The 15,896-nt window shown below is 40.1% G+C and overlaps 1 protein-coding gene across 2 annotated transcripts in view; it reads right to left on the reverse strand.

Moving 5' to 3' along the window:
- Positions 1-15,896, reverse strand: part of RELN (reelin) — a 293,331-nt gene that overhangs the window by 173,007 nt on the left and 104,428 nt on the right. For both annotated transcript variants that reach the window (XM_066986910.1, XM_048068408.2), the window contains exon 4: positions 3,560-3,630. In XM_066986910.1, coding sequence (XP_066843011.1) covers positions 3,560-3,630 — 71 coding nt within the window. The remainder of the gene's footprint in view (positions 1-3,559; positions 3,631-15,896) is intronic.

The following is a 15,896-nucleotide window of genomic DNA, read 5'->3' on the forward strand; positions in this document are numbered from 1 at the left end:
ACATCTATCTTCTCTGTCTTGGCTTATAAACTCTGTTTTCTTGCCTTTTGTGCTGGACTATTTTTTTTTGTAGGATAATTTTTATGTTTCCTTTCTTTTTAAGATCCAATAGCATTCTTATAAACTTTAAAGCTCACATCAGTTCTCAAAGATCTCTCTAGCTTCTTAAAATATTTATTATATGCTGAACACACAGCTTTTCAAGTGATTGTTTTACTTTCCTTGGTGTCTTTCGCTGTGGCATCATTCTTTATTCTATTCACATTATACATAGGGCTGCTGGTTTTGCATTGCCATTCCTTAACACAGCTCTTCATCATCCTACAATTGTCTTCAAAATAAGAACTACACTTTACTTTGCTGCACAAACCCCATTAACTCTATTAGGATTTACTAATGCACGTCCAAGGGCGGACAGCCCCAACAATCATGATTTCTGAGACTCCTTGCTGCTTTCATGTCTTTGTGTATATCCTTTGTACTAGTTATTATGAAGGTTGTATCATACCCAGTGAATACTTATTAAAAAGATGTCCTGTAATAAATCTAAAAAGTTGCCCTTTGGTTTTATGTTCTTTATTTAATATGTTACATTATTCACTTCAGCCTTTCAGTCAAGTAATATTTAGGGCCAGAAAGAGACCTTAAAACCCCACTTTGGTCAATCTGCCTTGCTGTTTTGCATATTTATCTTTGCTTCTAAATAAACACACTAATTCCATCTGAAATAATCCTTTGTTTACATCAATAGCATTGCTGAAACTATGATTATCTTCATGGAATGAAAGAAGTGAGGTTTGCTTCAAAGAATAATCCTTTTCTTTGATAAGGAAAATTAATGCTAATAGCCTAAGAGCTATAATAGTACACACTGGTTAGGAGAACCAATGCAATGCACACTGTCTGCTTAAGAAATAAGAACAAAAGGGTAGAGGAGAGGCTGGTGCTAGACAAGACTGGAGGAAAAGCAATGGGCAATGAGGTATTTGACCAGCTGCATCAGGAAAAGTGTGGCTGAGCAAGGAACCTAAGGGGAGAGAGGCCTTGGTGAGGGTAGGAATCTGGAGAAGAGCCACAAGTAAAGCTCTGAGAAGCTTGCAAGTTGGTATTTCAGGGAAATCTTATAACTCATACATGGCTGCCACTCACTGTGGGCTACTCATAAAATAGCATCCCTGTATGATCCTTGTCTAAGTCAAACATGATGTTTGTGGATTTACCACCACGATATCAAAAATTTTGAGGAAGACAAAGACACAAAATCTCTGGGGTGACTGTGTACAAAGTAAAGGAAATCATTGGGAACATCATGGGAAACACAGAAGTTGATGAGGCTGCAGGAGGCTATGACAAGTTGGGGAAGCTGGAGGCCCTTTGAGGGACATGGTGCAGGACATGGTTATCAGTGGCTGGGTGGGAGGAGGAGGCAAAGGCACTGCCACAGCTGAGCCCAGGGATGGCTCATCTCACCATCTCCTATTCTCTGGGCACAAACAACACACAAATCCCATTTTTGTCTTGTCCCATGGAGTCCCTCTGTTCTCCAGGACTGCATGCAGTACCATCAGGAATTATTGTTCTAATCTAATCTAAATATTGCCAAAATGCTGATTTAAGGTTGAGTTATGCTCCAAAATTAAAGAAATGTGAAACAGAACAGGGTGAAAGAATTACTATACCTGCTGCCAGCTCTCCTAACAAAGACTCCTGCTCTAGCATGTCAGAAAGCAGAGACTGCCAAAGCCTGTACGGATTGATTTCTGCTCACTAGTCTCTGCTTACCAAGGTGTTTTCTTCTAGCAGGGAGGAATCTTGTTGTTTTGCCCATATTCTCCTTGACCATGCTGCCAGCTCTGATGCTGACGGTCATATGTTTCCTTTAAAATTGTTTGCCCATAGCTTTCATCATGCAGATCACTGCCAGTTCTCTGTCTCCCTCTCCCTCTTATATCAATACATCTTTTACTTATTTGTCCTTTCTTTACCTGTTCTGGGCACTACAGGCTCTGCTTTTGGCAGTGATTTCACTATTCAGCAGCCATGGAAAATTTTACCTCCTTATGAGGCTTTTTACCATTTTATGCTGATGACTCTGAATATTGATTTTTTTCACTCTTGTCTACCCAGCCCATTTAAGATATCATCACCATTCTCTTTAATACATCCCAAATGGGATTCCTGCCCATACTTTTGTTCCCAAATCCCGTTATACCAGTCACCAAAACACCACACCTGCATTATAGGGGCACAATTTATCTCCTGTTCTGAATACTAAAGACATCTTTGTTATTTCTCTACATTTTTCCTTCTACACAGTAGAACACTTCTACACAGTAGAACACTGATACATTCTGGGCCCAATCACCTTCCATCCGGATGATTATCACACTTCCATCTGATTGCCAGCACACGTCTTACACTTTTCTAATTCATTCAAAATATACCTAATTCTAACCTCCAAGCTTATTAGCTTGTATCTGTAGTCACCTCTCTGAATTCCCCTACCTACTTCCTGTTGATATATTAAGATACTGAAAATCTATATACTGAAGCTTAAAACTGAAATATTTTACCCTTAATATCACAGAGGTACTACTCATACCTTACCCTAACACCTCAATAAATGCTCCTGACACAATTTTCAGTAACTTCCTGTTACAAAACTATTGCACAGATATTCCCTAGCTCATATGAAAAAACACACCATAATACCCAAAAGTATGTATTTTGAGGGATTTTCTTGTTTATTTGTATGACAACATATTTCTAAGTTTGAAATATGAAATTTTAGACTGGTTTGGCCCATGCTTCACTCTCTTTTCACATGGAAATATCACTGGAATTTTGCAGAGAAAACTGGATCAGTGCAGAAATTCCTTTCTCTCCTGTACCAGACATGATGGATACCTTCCCTGCTTCCCACTGCTTTAATGATGCAGGTTCAAAGCAGTGTGCTGTTTGTAGACAACAGCTCACAACAGGACATTTATTTTTAGGTTATTCATCAAAAAAATATATGTGATAAGCTGTGCAAACAATTAGATTTTTAGTCAGTGTAAGTCAAACATTTTGTTTAGCTATAAAAATGATCAAAAGTTGCAGGTGAAGGGCAAAAGTTTAGTGTCCTACTTTCACAAAATGGGAAAGCAGGTTCTTAACAAAGCTACTCATGAGCTGGATGGTAAATGAAGCTTTTGCTGTAGGCACATTGCATTTTTTGTTTATCCTCAACACAACGATAGTTAAAACTCAGCTTGTGGTGTTGACAAAAAAAAAAAAGTTGGTTATTACAGGCTGATTTTAAGTAAGCATATAAGGCATTAAAATGTACTTTAATTTTTGGATATTCCCCAGTGCTTAGCAGAGAGGACATCGCTCTAGGTTTTCCAGATCACTGAAGGGAGATCTGAAGCCAAAGAAAGTATCAGTTTTGAGAATATAAAGAAGGTCCTGACACAAAGTTTTCCAAAAATTTACTTTCATGATGAGTAGTACTGAAATGCAAGAACAATGAAAAATCACTTTTACCAGATATTTTTAAAATGATGGCTGTTCTTACCTCCCTGTTCACACAGCTGTTGTGCTAAGGCATCCTTGAATATAACTTGGCCCCTATGAGTAGCTGTAGCCCTGTGAACATAAAAAGACAACAATAAATAATGTAGCATACTCATTTATATATGCATATGTATGGTTATGCACATGAGTAATTGAATCAGAAGTCCCATTCTGCTTTCTTCCTCTGCTTCTCTTTCTGTACTCTTTGTTTTTAAGCTTGTAGAACAATTTGTAGGGATTTTTTTCTGTACATGGCAAAAAACAAACAAACAAAAAAAAACACTCCTAAACCAAAATGGCTAGGCTGGTAATATAAAGCACCAGAGTGGACATTCAGTGACGGACATGAGTAGGAGCAGATGCATTGCAGAACTTAGCACGTCACCCTGCCTGGGAATGCATACCTGCCTCAGAGCAGGAAAGAAAAAATGCCTGTAGAGCTGTTGCCATGTAAAATTAATAGTCAAACAGTCCAATAAGCTACAGAGATACTTTGATATGCTAGATAGAAATGTAGAGCTTGAAGGGGTTTCCAGAAATCCTTTCTCGAAACAAAGGGAAAACTTGTCCAAAAAAGGAGAACCCACAACATTTCTCAGTACACTGTATTAGATTTTGCTGCCATTTGAGTTACTCCTTTTTATTTCCCTCATTGTCCAGAAAGTGGATCACTTTTTTTTTTCTTTCCTTTTTTCTTGTTGGAAAAACATCATCATTCTTTTCCTTTTTTTTTTTTTTCCACCTCCACAAACTCACAAGCCCAGTACCTTCACACTGCCTGTCCTCTAACCATTCACCTTCTGAACAGCATACTATTTTCTTGGTCCCCACTGGTCTCTCTCTGTCTGCCTCTTCCTTTGAGGAAGTAATATGCCTATAATAGCACAAAGTGTTTCTATATTTGAAGTCTTACCAGTTTTGTCTATATAATAATTCTTTCCCATTAATGACCCACAACTAACGGGCTGCCTAATGTACCATGGAGAAATATTTGTCATTTTGTTTTCCCATAATCAGCTAGAGATCCAATGCAATTTGATTTGCTCTTATCTTACAGTGCTGCCATGCTAACAGTGCTGGTTATTTTTTATTTCCAATTGCTCATTTCATCTCTATTTCCTAAGTGTAACTTTGCAACTTAATTTTATCTTGTTGATTTCAAAATCAGTATTTGTCAGTGCTGACTCTGACTTCTGATTTCTCGCAGCTGAAGTTCTTCCAATACCTGTCTAGACTTATACACACTCTCATACATGTTCTTCACCCTTTCTGAGTCAGTAACAGAAATAATTAACATAAATAGACTCAAGATTGATCCATATGAATTCCTTGAAATAGCCTCTCAGCCCAACAGTAAGATATTGAAAGCAACTTTATGAGTGTGATTTTTAGCCAGCTGTGTGCCCTCTCTAATGCATCACACCTGACTTGCTCATGAAACTGTCAGGAAGGAGCATAAAGGCATGGTCTGTAGAGGTAACTCAACATAGATCATTTTTTACTCAGCTATTAGGCCAGTTATGCTGACAGGGAAGAGCAACAAAACCCATCTAATACTATATTTTTCAGATATAGGGGACCCTGAAGGTAAAACTCATCTACAAACTGCCAAACAGGAAAACTTGTTTGGGATCCAATTTTCTTCCTGCTCAATTAGGAAAACTCTATTTACCCTATCTGTATGACCAGAAGTGTAAAATTACAGCTACCTGATGCTCTTAGGGCACTCAGGGAACTCCCTTCCCCTGTGCATGTTGCTTTGTCTGGCTGCTTGGACTGCTTGGTTGCTTTGGAGGTGTACGCAAAGCTGGGGTGGAGCCTCACCAGGTAGTAAGTACTTTGGCCACAGTGCTGAGATCACATTACTGGTGTGAGGTTTTGGTTGTAGCCCCTACCATATACATCATACATCCTATTTTAGGATTTCAAACACAGCAAAACTTCATGCTTTAGTTCTCCACTAACATTTCTTCCTCTACTACTGTGAGCAGTGATCATACTGAGTACAAAGCAGAATAAAAATAAATACATTGCTTCTACGCATTAAAATAAATAAACAAACAAATAAATAAATAAATAAATAAATAAATAAATAAAAAGGTCATAAAAATGCCAGAAAGCTGAGACTTTGAGTCTCATTTAACAGTATGAACTCAAGAAATTTGAGTCACAAGCTGTGTTGTGATGAACATGCACTTACATACATTTCTGCAAATTCCCTCACAGGTATATGTGGATGCACCAGACAGAATAAGACAAAACAATCTCCAAAACCAAACATATGTAGCCCAGACTTCTTTAAAAGGACTGGATTCGGAGACTTTGGTTAACAGATTTTAACCAGATTTAAAATTGCAGGACATCCCACAGCCATGTCTAGGTGCAGACCAGCATGAACAGACATGTTTTGCAAATGTGTTTCATTCTGGGAATTCCAGGGTTTCAGCAAAATCCTTGTTACACAGTGGGATCCCTGTTACACACCTGAAAGAAAATGCCACACCTAATGCACAGAAGTGCAGCATTTCTATCTCTGCCCATTCTGGCAGTATGGAAGACAGGGCTGCTTGCAGACAAAGAAAAAGAAAACTTATACCAGCCATGGGCTGACCCTCCAGAGAAGCTGTTTACGCAGTCACCCAGGATACAATTCAGGATATATGCAACAAAGATAACCACAAAACTCCTCTATGAGGCAGATAGGAGCAAACTCTCAAAACACAGACCATATGCAGAGGGGAGCTTGAGTATGTGTCTGAATGCAAACACATAGCAAATAATACCAATAATACCAAACCGAGTAGTGTATTCTTGCATACGTGTAAGAAAAAGGGGGTTTGGGGATGGAGCCAGCAGCTGGCAGAATTATTTGCATCTTCCTGTGTCCATCATCCCTTGCTTGGTAGCACAGACCAGGAGCCAATTATTGCAGCTCCACGGCAGGAGCGATCTGTGCCCAGGGACAGTGGTGCTCTACAGCAAGGGCACCGCTTCCTACAACACGTGCTCAAGTTAGCATTAGTTTTGCAATGGGCATATGCATGAGTTCTGCACCAGCCAGGGCAGCTTCAGAGAATTATTAAGGGTATTGCTTCTGTTTTCCAGTATTATCTGCTTGTTTTTTTCTCTATTTATGCTTTACACATGGAGAATGCCAGAATTGCAGTGGAATTATACAGGAGCTAAGTTACTTTTAGAAAGAAGTGCAAAATGTACCTTGCCTGTATTGAACTTCCTTCACTTATGATATTCCTACCTGTCACGTGAGCTTAAAAGAACAGGATCAAGAATTTGGATTTTAACTTTTAAAAATCCAAAACCATAGGCATCCCTATAGTGACACTCAAGAAATTATTATAGTAATTATAATAAAAATAATATAGGCAACGTTTAAAGAAGTCTTTAGTATAGAAAGAAAATTATTCAGTTATTAATTGTGGTGTTTTCTTTTCTTAACATTAATATTAACTGATTTCTGTATGGTTTTTCAAAAGTTTCTGTACAGTCTTCCATATAGTTAAATGTTGCTTAGATGAAGAGTACTTAATTAATTGGTGTTACTCCCCACCAGCCTGTAGTCCTCCTTTGTCACTGTATGCTAATTATTTCCAGCTAAAGGGCAAGTGACCCATCAAGCATCACCTGTCAGCCAGGCAAAAGGCAGGATGCATGCTCTGTGTGTCCCCAGAGGTAGCTCCTTCCCAGGAATCAATCTCTCCAAGGGGGAGAGAAATAAAAGAAAAATGGAAGGGAACAGGAATGTCCTGACATGGTAAGTGAGAGCTTTGAAAGAAAAACAACTTAGAGGTAATAAGGTTCCTCTTTACATTAACTTCACACCTCCATTAGCCTAGATGGATCTGTCTGCTTGGGGCTATGTAAGGGAGAAGAGAGAAAATGTGTTTTTAACAGTAGCAAGGAGAGATAAACTGCTGAGAGAGGACAAAAAGGCTCTGAACGCTGGAAGCCTCTATCTTGTGCCAAGGCTTGCTGCGGGTTCAGCATTGCCAACTGACCCCGGGATTTCTGTAACAAACTTTGCTTCCTAAAACAGAACCGCTAAAGGTGAAATCAAGTGCCAATAAAGAATTTTAGATTGGCTGTCACTGAAAAGGAAAAAAGAAGGGGACACAAAACAACACCCTGCTAACAAGCTTAAAGCCACTTTATTCAAGTGCAGCATTGCCACCTCCTCTGAAAGAAGCCTAGGCGACATCATTTTGTCCCCTATGTGATGACACAAATCGTTCCAGCCTTCAGGCGATCTGGGAGAAACAAGTCAGAGATGTTCACATCCGTTCCCAAACCCGTGGTCCAGCCTCCTGCAGCATGCTTTGTGCTGCGTGCCCAGGAGCAGAGCACCAGCCCCAGGCCTCCCTCCGAGGGCTGCCACCACCTGGTCATGCTCTGGGGTCAGCACAGCCTGGCCTTCGCTCTGCTCCTACAGGGGCTGGCAGCACCTGTGCCTTCCCCTGGAGAGAGGAGACAGGCACCAGCACAAACTTGTTCAGGAGGCATCTGGGAAGAGAGATTTCCTACAACAAAATACCCCATCTCATGACAGTCCCCAAAAGATTTTTAAAAGGATCATGGAAAATGAAGTTATAGAATCACAGAATCACAAAATGGTTTGGGTTGGAAGCAACCTTAAAGACCACCCAGTTCCACCCCCCTGCCGTGGGCAGGGACACCTCCCACCAGACCAGGCTGCTCAAAGCCCCATCCAGCCTGGCCTTGAACACCTCCAGGGATGGGGCAGCCACAGCTTCTCTGGGCAGCCTGTGCCAGGGCATCACCACCCTCAAAGTGAAGAATTTCTTCCTTATATCTAAACTAAATCTACCTGCTTTCAGTTTAAAATAATTACCCATTGTTCTATCATTACATGCCCTCATAAAAAGTTATTCTTTTTCCCACATTAACATGATTTAGCCCTGTGCCTACTGCTAGCAGCTGCATTGCTTCTCCTTGTGCCATGGTCATGACTATTTCCACTGGAGGAAATTTAGGATGTTATCCATCTCTCCAGGGAAATCAGTGGCTGGCTATACAAAGCTGAGATTTTTCTCCCAAACTGCATAGCACTGTCCCCCCTAAATCCAGTGGGATCCACCAACAGCACAGACTGCACTCCGTCCCTGCCACTGCCCTGTGATGCAGGAGATGTCCTGTGCTGATGGGTCTGGGCTAGAAGGGAAAATAAATGCATACATACTGAATAACTGCTGTCATGATTTTATGTTGAAGTATCTTGTATTCCACAGTGGATTCAGGTGCACTGCCAGCATGCTGTATTTTAAATTGAGTGTTTCAGCTCGGGAGACAATAGCCAGGAAAGGTGAGTGGGACTGAGCCCAGGCTCTCCTGGCTCCATGTGCAGCAAGGATGCATGGCAGCACTGCCCAGAGGCCAGGGCAGAGATTTGCCCTCTTCATCAAATAAACTAGGTGGATTTTAATGTTTTATTGTATTTGTAAAACTCTCACTGCTTGAAGGGTTGTCCTGTTTTCACTATAGTCCAAAACCAAAATAAAACAAAACCACACACACAAACAAAACCACAAAAATACTACCCAATTAAGAGGTCTTAACAAAATAAATAAATTAAAAAACAGGATGAGGAATAGGTCTGCTGGGCATTAAGTGCCCAGGGCAGGAGCATCTGGCCTTTCTCAGAGAGAGTGTGAAACATATTTTCAAAATGCACTGCAAAGGTAGCTTGGTGACCATTGACTGGGTAGGGCAGGGTGTGTTGCTGGTGTACACTTCAGCGTGTCTCCCATCATGCTGAAACCACCAGTGACCAGGTCTCCAACAGCGGCCAAGGAAGTGCTGGCATATTGGTGCTGGTTGGATGCCTCTGAGTTGTTTTTTCAGCCTCCGCTTGACTTGTAAACACAGTCTAATTAAAGTAGCAGGGATGAGGTATGTGCATCCTAAAAAACATGGTTTTGACTCTGCCTTTCCCTCTCTTTACCCAACTGTTTCTTCCCTGAGGTACTGTAAAAAAAAGTCATCTGTCCTGGCTGTATTCAGCTGAAGCTGCCAGGGAAAGCTGGCAAGTAAGATGTGATTGTTTATGTGGACATTTGTTCAAGAGGACAAAATTAGCATGCTCGCTCTGAAAGCCTGGATCAGAGGTGAAAAGACTTCAGAGGGAAAGGCTTAAAATGGCCACAGAAAGCAGGGTATGTGTGAGAGGCCAAAGAGCGACCAGTTCACTTGTGGCAGCTGCCCTGGGCTGAAGCCTGCGGGCCATGCTCATGCATTGTGCTTCTGGCTGACTTTATCGTGAGCTCAGGCTCCTCTGCATTTGTATGGAGTAAGTACAAGAGGAACAAGAGCCACCTCCTTTAACTCCTGTCTCTGAAGTTATCTCTGAGGTCAACCCATGTGGGGAAGGGCAATAGGAGTCTAACCCAGGGGTGGTGTGAGTATCTTTGTGAAGATTTTGAATGTTATAATGTCAGAAAAAATTATGTCTGAGAGACAAAAAAATGCAGATGAAATGTCAAAAGGCTTCTCAGCAAGATCCAATAAACACCAAATAAAGAAATCAAAGTCTTCTTTTGTTGTATTTGTATTTGTATTTTTTCCAACAGTATTTGAAGCTGCAGGTGTGTATTTGTGTGTATGGGAGGGAGTGCTTATCAACATATGTGTAGCCATACCGAGTAGCATTTGGTGAGACTACCCTGCCCTTAACAGAGCATGCAACACAACATGGGTATGGCTGGCAGAAACCTCTACTGGCTGGGACAAACCACACAGAGTATGAGCAGTGATGGGCTCTTTCTCCTTCCCACACACTGTCTGTGCACTGTAAAGAGCTCATTACCATGATGCTAGCTCCAACCTGCGTGCAGCCAGTCTTGCAGAACTTTTCTCTCAGTGCACCCCGTGCAAAACATGCATTTTTTAAAACCTACAACTTCAACCACACTCCAGATGAGACACTTTTAAAGTGTGCAGTGGTCTGTGCACCCTTCCGTGTGTTGGCCTGATGTGTACGGTTTTGACTGTACACATGGTCCAGTGCACACTTAGAGCACATGTAGAGACCAGGGCTCCAAGACCTATCCCCATGTATCTTCTGCACATTTTTTGTAATGTAACTATATTATCACCTAAACAGGTGATAATATACAAAACCAGACTTGTTTCAATCAAATATATCGGTTGAAATATTGATATGAGGAGCCATTCATTTATGACAGTTTACCCTTTCTCATAAATAAAATTACTGATTAATTTTTCATGTTTAGTCTTTTCTAGCATTGTTGGGAGAGCCGGTTTATCAGTAGGCTGATAAACCCTGAGACATGGGTTTGGAGTCAGCTTGGAAACAATTTCCATCTCATTCATTGAGGTGAGGTCGGTTTTGTTGTTATTGTCTTTGACATTTTCAAAATTAAAAAAAAAAAAAAGAAGTAAACAAATGTTTAAGAGAGAACATGAAGATTTTCCAGAAACAAATTTAAGATGAAACGTGAAGAGAGGAATATGACAGTGAAATGGCAATATCAGTTGAAGATCAAGCAGATTTAAGCTTTTATGGTTTAACACGGAAAGCTGCCCCACACTGCTTCACTTAGGAAGTGCTGCTCTGATTAAGGGGTTGAATTAAGTACATATTTAAGTGCTTTCTTTAATCAAGTTTTGAATAAAAGTGGCAGAAAAATAAATGAGATGAACGTATAATTATTGAGTATATTACAGGGAATGGATTTGTGGCTACAGCACTGGAAGCCCCATCCCCTACACATTATAATTTATGAGAATTTCCTTTTGTAGTCATAAAACAAAACAAAACAAAACAAAAAACACCAAATGTCTGTGTGGTTACAGGGAGTAAATACAGAATAAGGATACAACAGAACAATAAATATGCATTAACAAAGAGGAAAAAATTAAGAATTACCATTTTAAACTGTAAGTAACCATCCATCCTCTTTTCCCCTGTATCTCAAAGAATAAAAAGATGATTTTCACTTCTATCTACTTTTATGTGACTAGAATGATTAGAGCCTCTTGCTGACTGAAAGCAGATTAGGACAATACTTTCTTCCCAGCTACAGGAAATCCAACATTTCATTAGTATTTTGCATTGTGTGATTATAAAGGAAAGCAAATTTTATTTTTTCTACATTTTAAATAAAGGGTTGTTTTTTTTGCAGTGGCATCTGCCAAACCGTCAGTTCATATAAATAATAGAACAAGCATCCATTGTCTCTATACTGACACAATGCCAACAACTAGGTCTCTGTTTTCCACCTTTTCCCGTGTTTGGGAGAGGGTGCTGTCCTTGTCTTAGGTTTTACAATCTCTTGTGTTTTATTACCTAGTGAAACACTGATTGCATGGGTTTTCGTTTTTTAATGTGTTGAGTATTCATAAGTATTTAAAGTCCATATTTAGCCCTAGCATAATGAATATATTATTTCTTTTTGTGTAAAAAATACTGTTTTTCCCAAACTTTTTCTCTATAGTCTTCTAAAGCCTATATGTAATCAAAATGTCTTTCAATCGCCTAAATTATCCTTCAAGAAGAAGAAGAATAACAACAAAAATGTCTTTTCTTGTGTCATAGAAAGAAATGTTACAGCTTAGTATGGATTTTCAAAGTACCTGATACATCTAAAGGAACACTGAGGTATTAAGTAAAAGAATTTAACGGCACATAGTTTTTTCCTGTATGCCCATACAATGAATAGTATCCTTTCCTTTACTTAACAAGGCGTAGTAATCAGATTTGACAGTGCTGATCAACTGGCGTGACTTGAGCAGAGGCCACAGAGGTGGTTGGGGCTGCAGCACCTGCCCTGCAAGGAGGGGCTGTGGGACCGGGGCTTGTTCAGCCTAGAGAGGAGATGACTCTGGGGGGATCTGACAGCAGCTGTCCAAGCAGGAGAGCAGGCTGCCCAGAGAGATGGTGCAGTTTCTCTCCATCTCTTAAAAAAGATTAAAATCTGAAAGAGTAAAATCTGAAATAGCATATGTGACCCTATGGTGGAAAAAAAAAAATTAAAAAAATGCTTTTAAAAGATCCTAAGTAATGGAAAAAAAGGATGATTTTTAAGGACACCTTTTCAGTTCACTGCTTTCATGCCGTCTGTCTCGCTATCTGTTTCCCCGTTAAGGTTTGAGCAGCCTGCTGTAACCTGTTTTAGCTGCCTGCATCCCCAAAGGATGCTGCCAGCAGCTGCAGATGACCTGAACCATATGAGAATCTGGAACCTCACCCACTGTGTTTGCTTTACAACCCACACAGGGAAATCCTCAAATAGACAAATTAACCCCATTTCTTAACAAACACTCAGTTCAAAATTAATTACAGAGATGCAACTGGTGCATCCACATTGTGTAAAGCAGATTATAAGGGAAGGATAAAACCTGTCTCTTTAGACTAAAGCTAGAAAATGTTGCATCAAAAGTCAAAACGTCCACATGCTGCAGCCCTGTGTCCATGGGACACATCTCTGCTTCCTACAGCTTCACTGGACACTGAAATATTACCTTCCTTGTCTAAAGTTTCTTTGCGTTCTTACCACTGTCCTAAACGTTTTCAGAGGACTGAAAAACAGATGAAGTACACAAACCTTTCACAGATTTCTACAAATCAAATTATGGAAGAACCTGCTACAGCAGTTACTGAAAATCTTTTTATTCCCTACTTTTCCAAGAGGAAATTACAGCCCCCACTTGCCTCTTGCATGATGGGAATATGGCAGATTTCCAGGGGGAAAAAAAAGGCAAAAAAAAAGCAGGGTAACTAATCATACAAAGGACAGTTATTTCTCCTTCTTGGTTTTTAATTTTCAGCCAGATTTATGTGTTGGAAAAAAGCACATATCCCTTAAGACCATACCAGCTTACAAACAGAAATAGACAGGTGAAATATTGCCTTAGGAGAATAATTAATTCCGTCAGCCACTGAAAAAAATGACAAATTTGTTAAGTATTGCAGAACTCCAGCCAAAAAAAGCAGGTGGAAGGACATCAGGAATATGGCGTAAACTGGAGAGGCTACAGTGAGGAGGTCTGGCATCAATAACCGGAGCTGGATGTACAGGGAAAGGCAGGAGGATATCCGGGAAGCCTGCGGGTATTGCAGGAGAGTCTGAGATGTGGCGTGAGAGCAGTTGGGAGCTATGGGGACTTAGTGCTTGAAGCCACATGAAACAAAGATGCATGGATGGATTCTGCTGCTCATGGCATCGCTCGGTGTTTCTTCAACAAGGATATTTGTTTCAGAGAGGCCTGTTTAAGTAATGCTGCTTCTGAGCCATAGGCAGAATCTTTGATTCCTCCACCCAGGAGACCATGGTCTGGCAACACAGACTCTTCACACCCCAGAGAAGTTTATAGGATGATAAGAAAATCCAGGCTGGAAGGGACCTCAGGAGGTCCCCAGGCCAACCTCCTGCTCCGAACAGTCAGCTGCATTGATCAAACACACACAACACTGCTATGCCTTCTGCCACAGCATGTGACAGCATGTCCAGACTCACAGCTCTGGTACTCGTGAATGTTTTTACATAGTAAAATACTGCTAAAGTTATCAAGATTATTTTAAACAAAAACTGCCACGTGAACTTTCGCTTGAATTGGTCAGTCACTTGGCATGGGCATAAACACTCTAAAACACTATAAACACTCATTTGGCCAGCAACCTCCCATGTAATATACTGTTCCGACAATAATGAGTCTGAACCCGTGCTTCTCACTAGGAAACAATCCGTGATTTATCTCACTCTGAAATAAATTACCCACTAAGCTACATTGCCATAACACCTCCTTTTGATACCGTGTTGGTAAAAAATCTTTAAACCTATTATTAAAAAAGGACATCCAACTCTAAAAACCCTTCTCTTTAAGCAGAGTATTAATAGAGAGATCTATAACCACAGCCTTGAAAGAAACCAAATAAGAGAGAATCCGTAAGTAATAATGTAAGTACTTCTAGGATAGAGGGTTGGTGTCAGTTTTTTGTTCCTGACTCATTTTTCCTCTGAGTATAGATTTGTTTTCAGAAATTGTTGGCAGAATGAGCACAACACTGGAATGAATCTTTGTAGGAAAATATTTTGATGGTGTTCTGAGACTCTTTAGCACAGTCACAACATTGGGCTCTGTATGTCCCAGATGAACAAAAAAATGGCAGTATTGGGTAAAATGTAACCAGACTTTGACTCTTCATTTATTTGTTAATGACAGTTCCTAATCAAAAAGAATACATTCGGAATTCAGTTCAGTAATGTTGCCAGGAAGGTGAACTTTTCAAATACTTAAAAATAATTATTGCTCTGTCACATGAAATATTGCTTGGGTTCTCTAATTCCCATGCACGCAATCCCAAATACTAAGTATTCCAGATGAAGGCATTCATCAGAGACCTGCACATCTGGTGCTGTACATAACAGAATCGTGCTGGAAATTAGGGAAATTCATGAGTAATTTGTATATCTAAGAAGTTTATGGTTGATTAATAAAACAGCAAACTTGAGCTAACACTTAGGATGAAATAGGACCTTGTCTCAAAATTGATATGCTAATGGCTTTTCAGAGCACCACATATTTTAACATTTTTTTATGTCTGCATCAAATAAGCAGCAACATAAAAGGTGGGACTGTTCTTGTGACTCTCTCAACTTCATCTAAGGAACTTATGCAGTAGATGCACCACTGCATTTAATACAAGCCCCTGTGCCACTAGGGAAAGACACATCCCGTAAGCCGTTCAGGACAAATTCAGGACTGTGTCAGGCTAAGGCAGGCAGAGGTTTTCTAGCACCTTGGTGCTTCTGAGCAGTCTCTTTGGCAGAAATACACCAAGTACTGGCTCCATCAGAGTCTTCTGGCAATGGGAAAGAGTAACATACCATCTCTAAGTTAAATCTTTCTGTGCAATGTAGGTAAAAATGGCCAGATGTCTGAGCATTGCCATTGTGGACGGAGTCAAAATAGATACTAGATTTGATGGAATGTCATATAAAGTTACCACAAGCATTTTCCCTTTTAAATGGTAATTCCCTTCTTGAATAATTACTAAATACCCCATGATTTCTGAAGAGAAAATCACATCTGTACAGAGAACGGCTGAAATCTTGAAAAACTGCAACAAATAAACAATGAACCAAAGGCTATAAAGTACTCTGCCCCTGTGGATGAGATGGATGTTGCTGTGCCTAGAAAGACTTGAAGCAAGACCCATCAAACAGATGGCAGGAATAACGGTAAACTGTGAACTGGTAAAGGCGTATGGATGACAGAGATACAATTATCAATTTAGAAGAAAATAAGACATCTCTGAGGACAGCATCTGAAAACAATGCTGT

This window comes from Anser cygnoides, chromosome 1, assembly GCF_040182565.1.
Source record: "Anser cygnoides isolate HZ-2024a breed goose chromosome 1, Taihu_goose_T2T_genome, whole genome shotgun sequence".
NCBI lineage: Eukaryota > Metazoa > Chordata > Aves > Anseriformes > Anatidae > Anser > Anser cygnoides.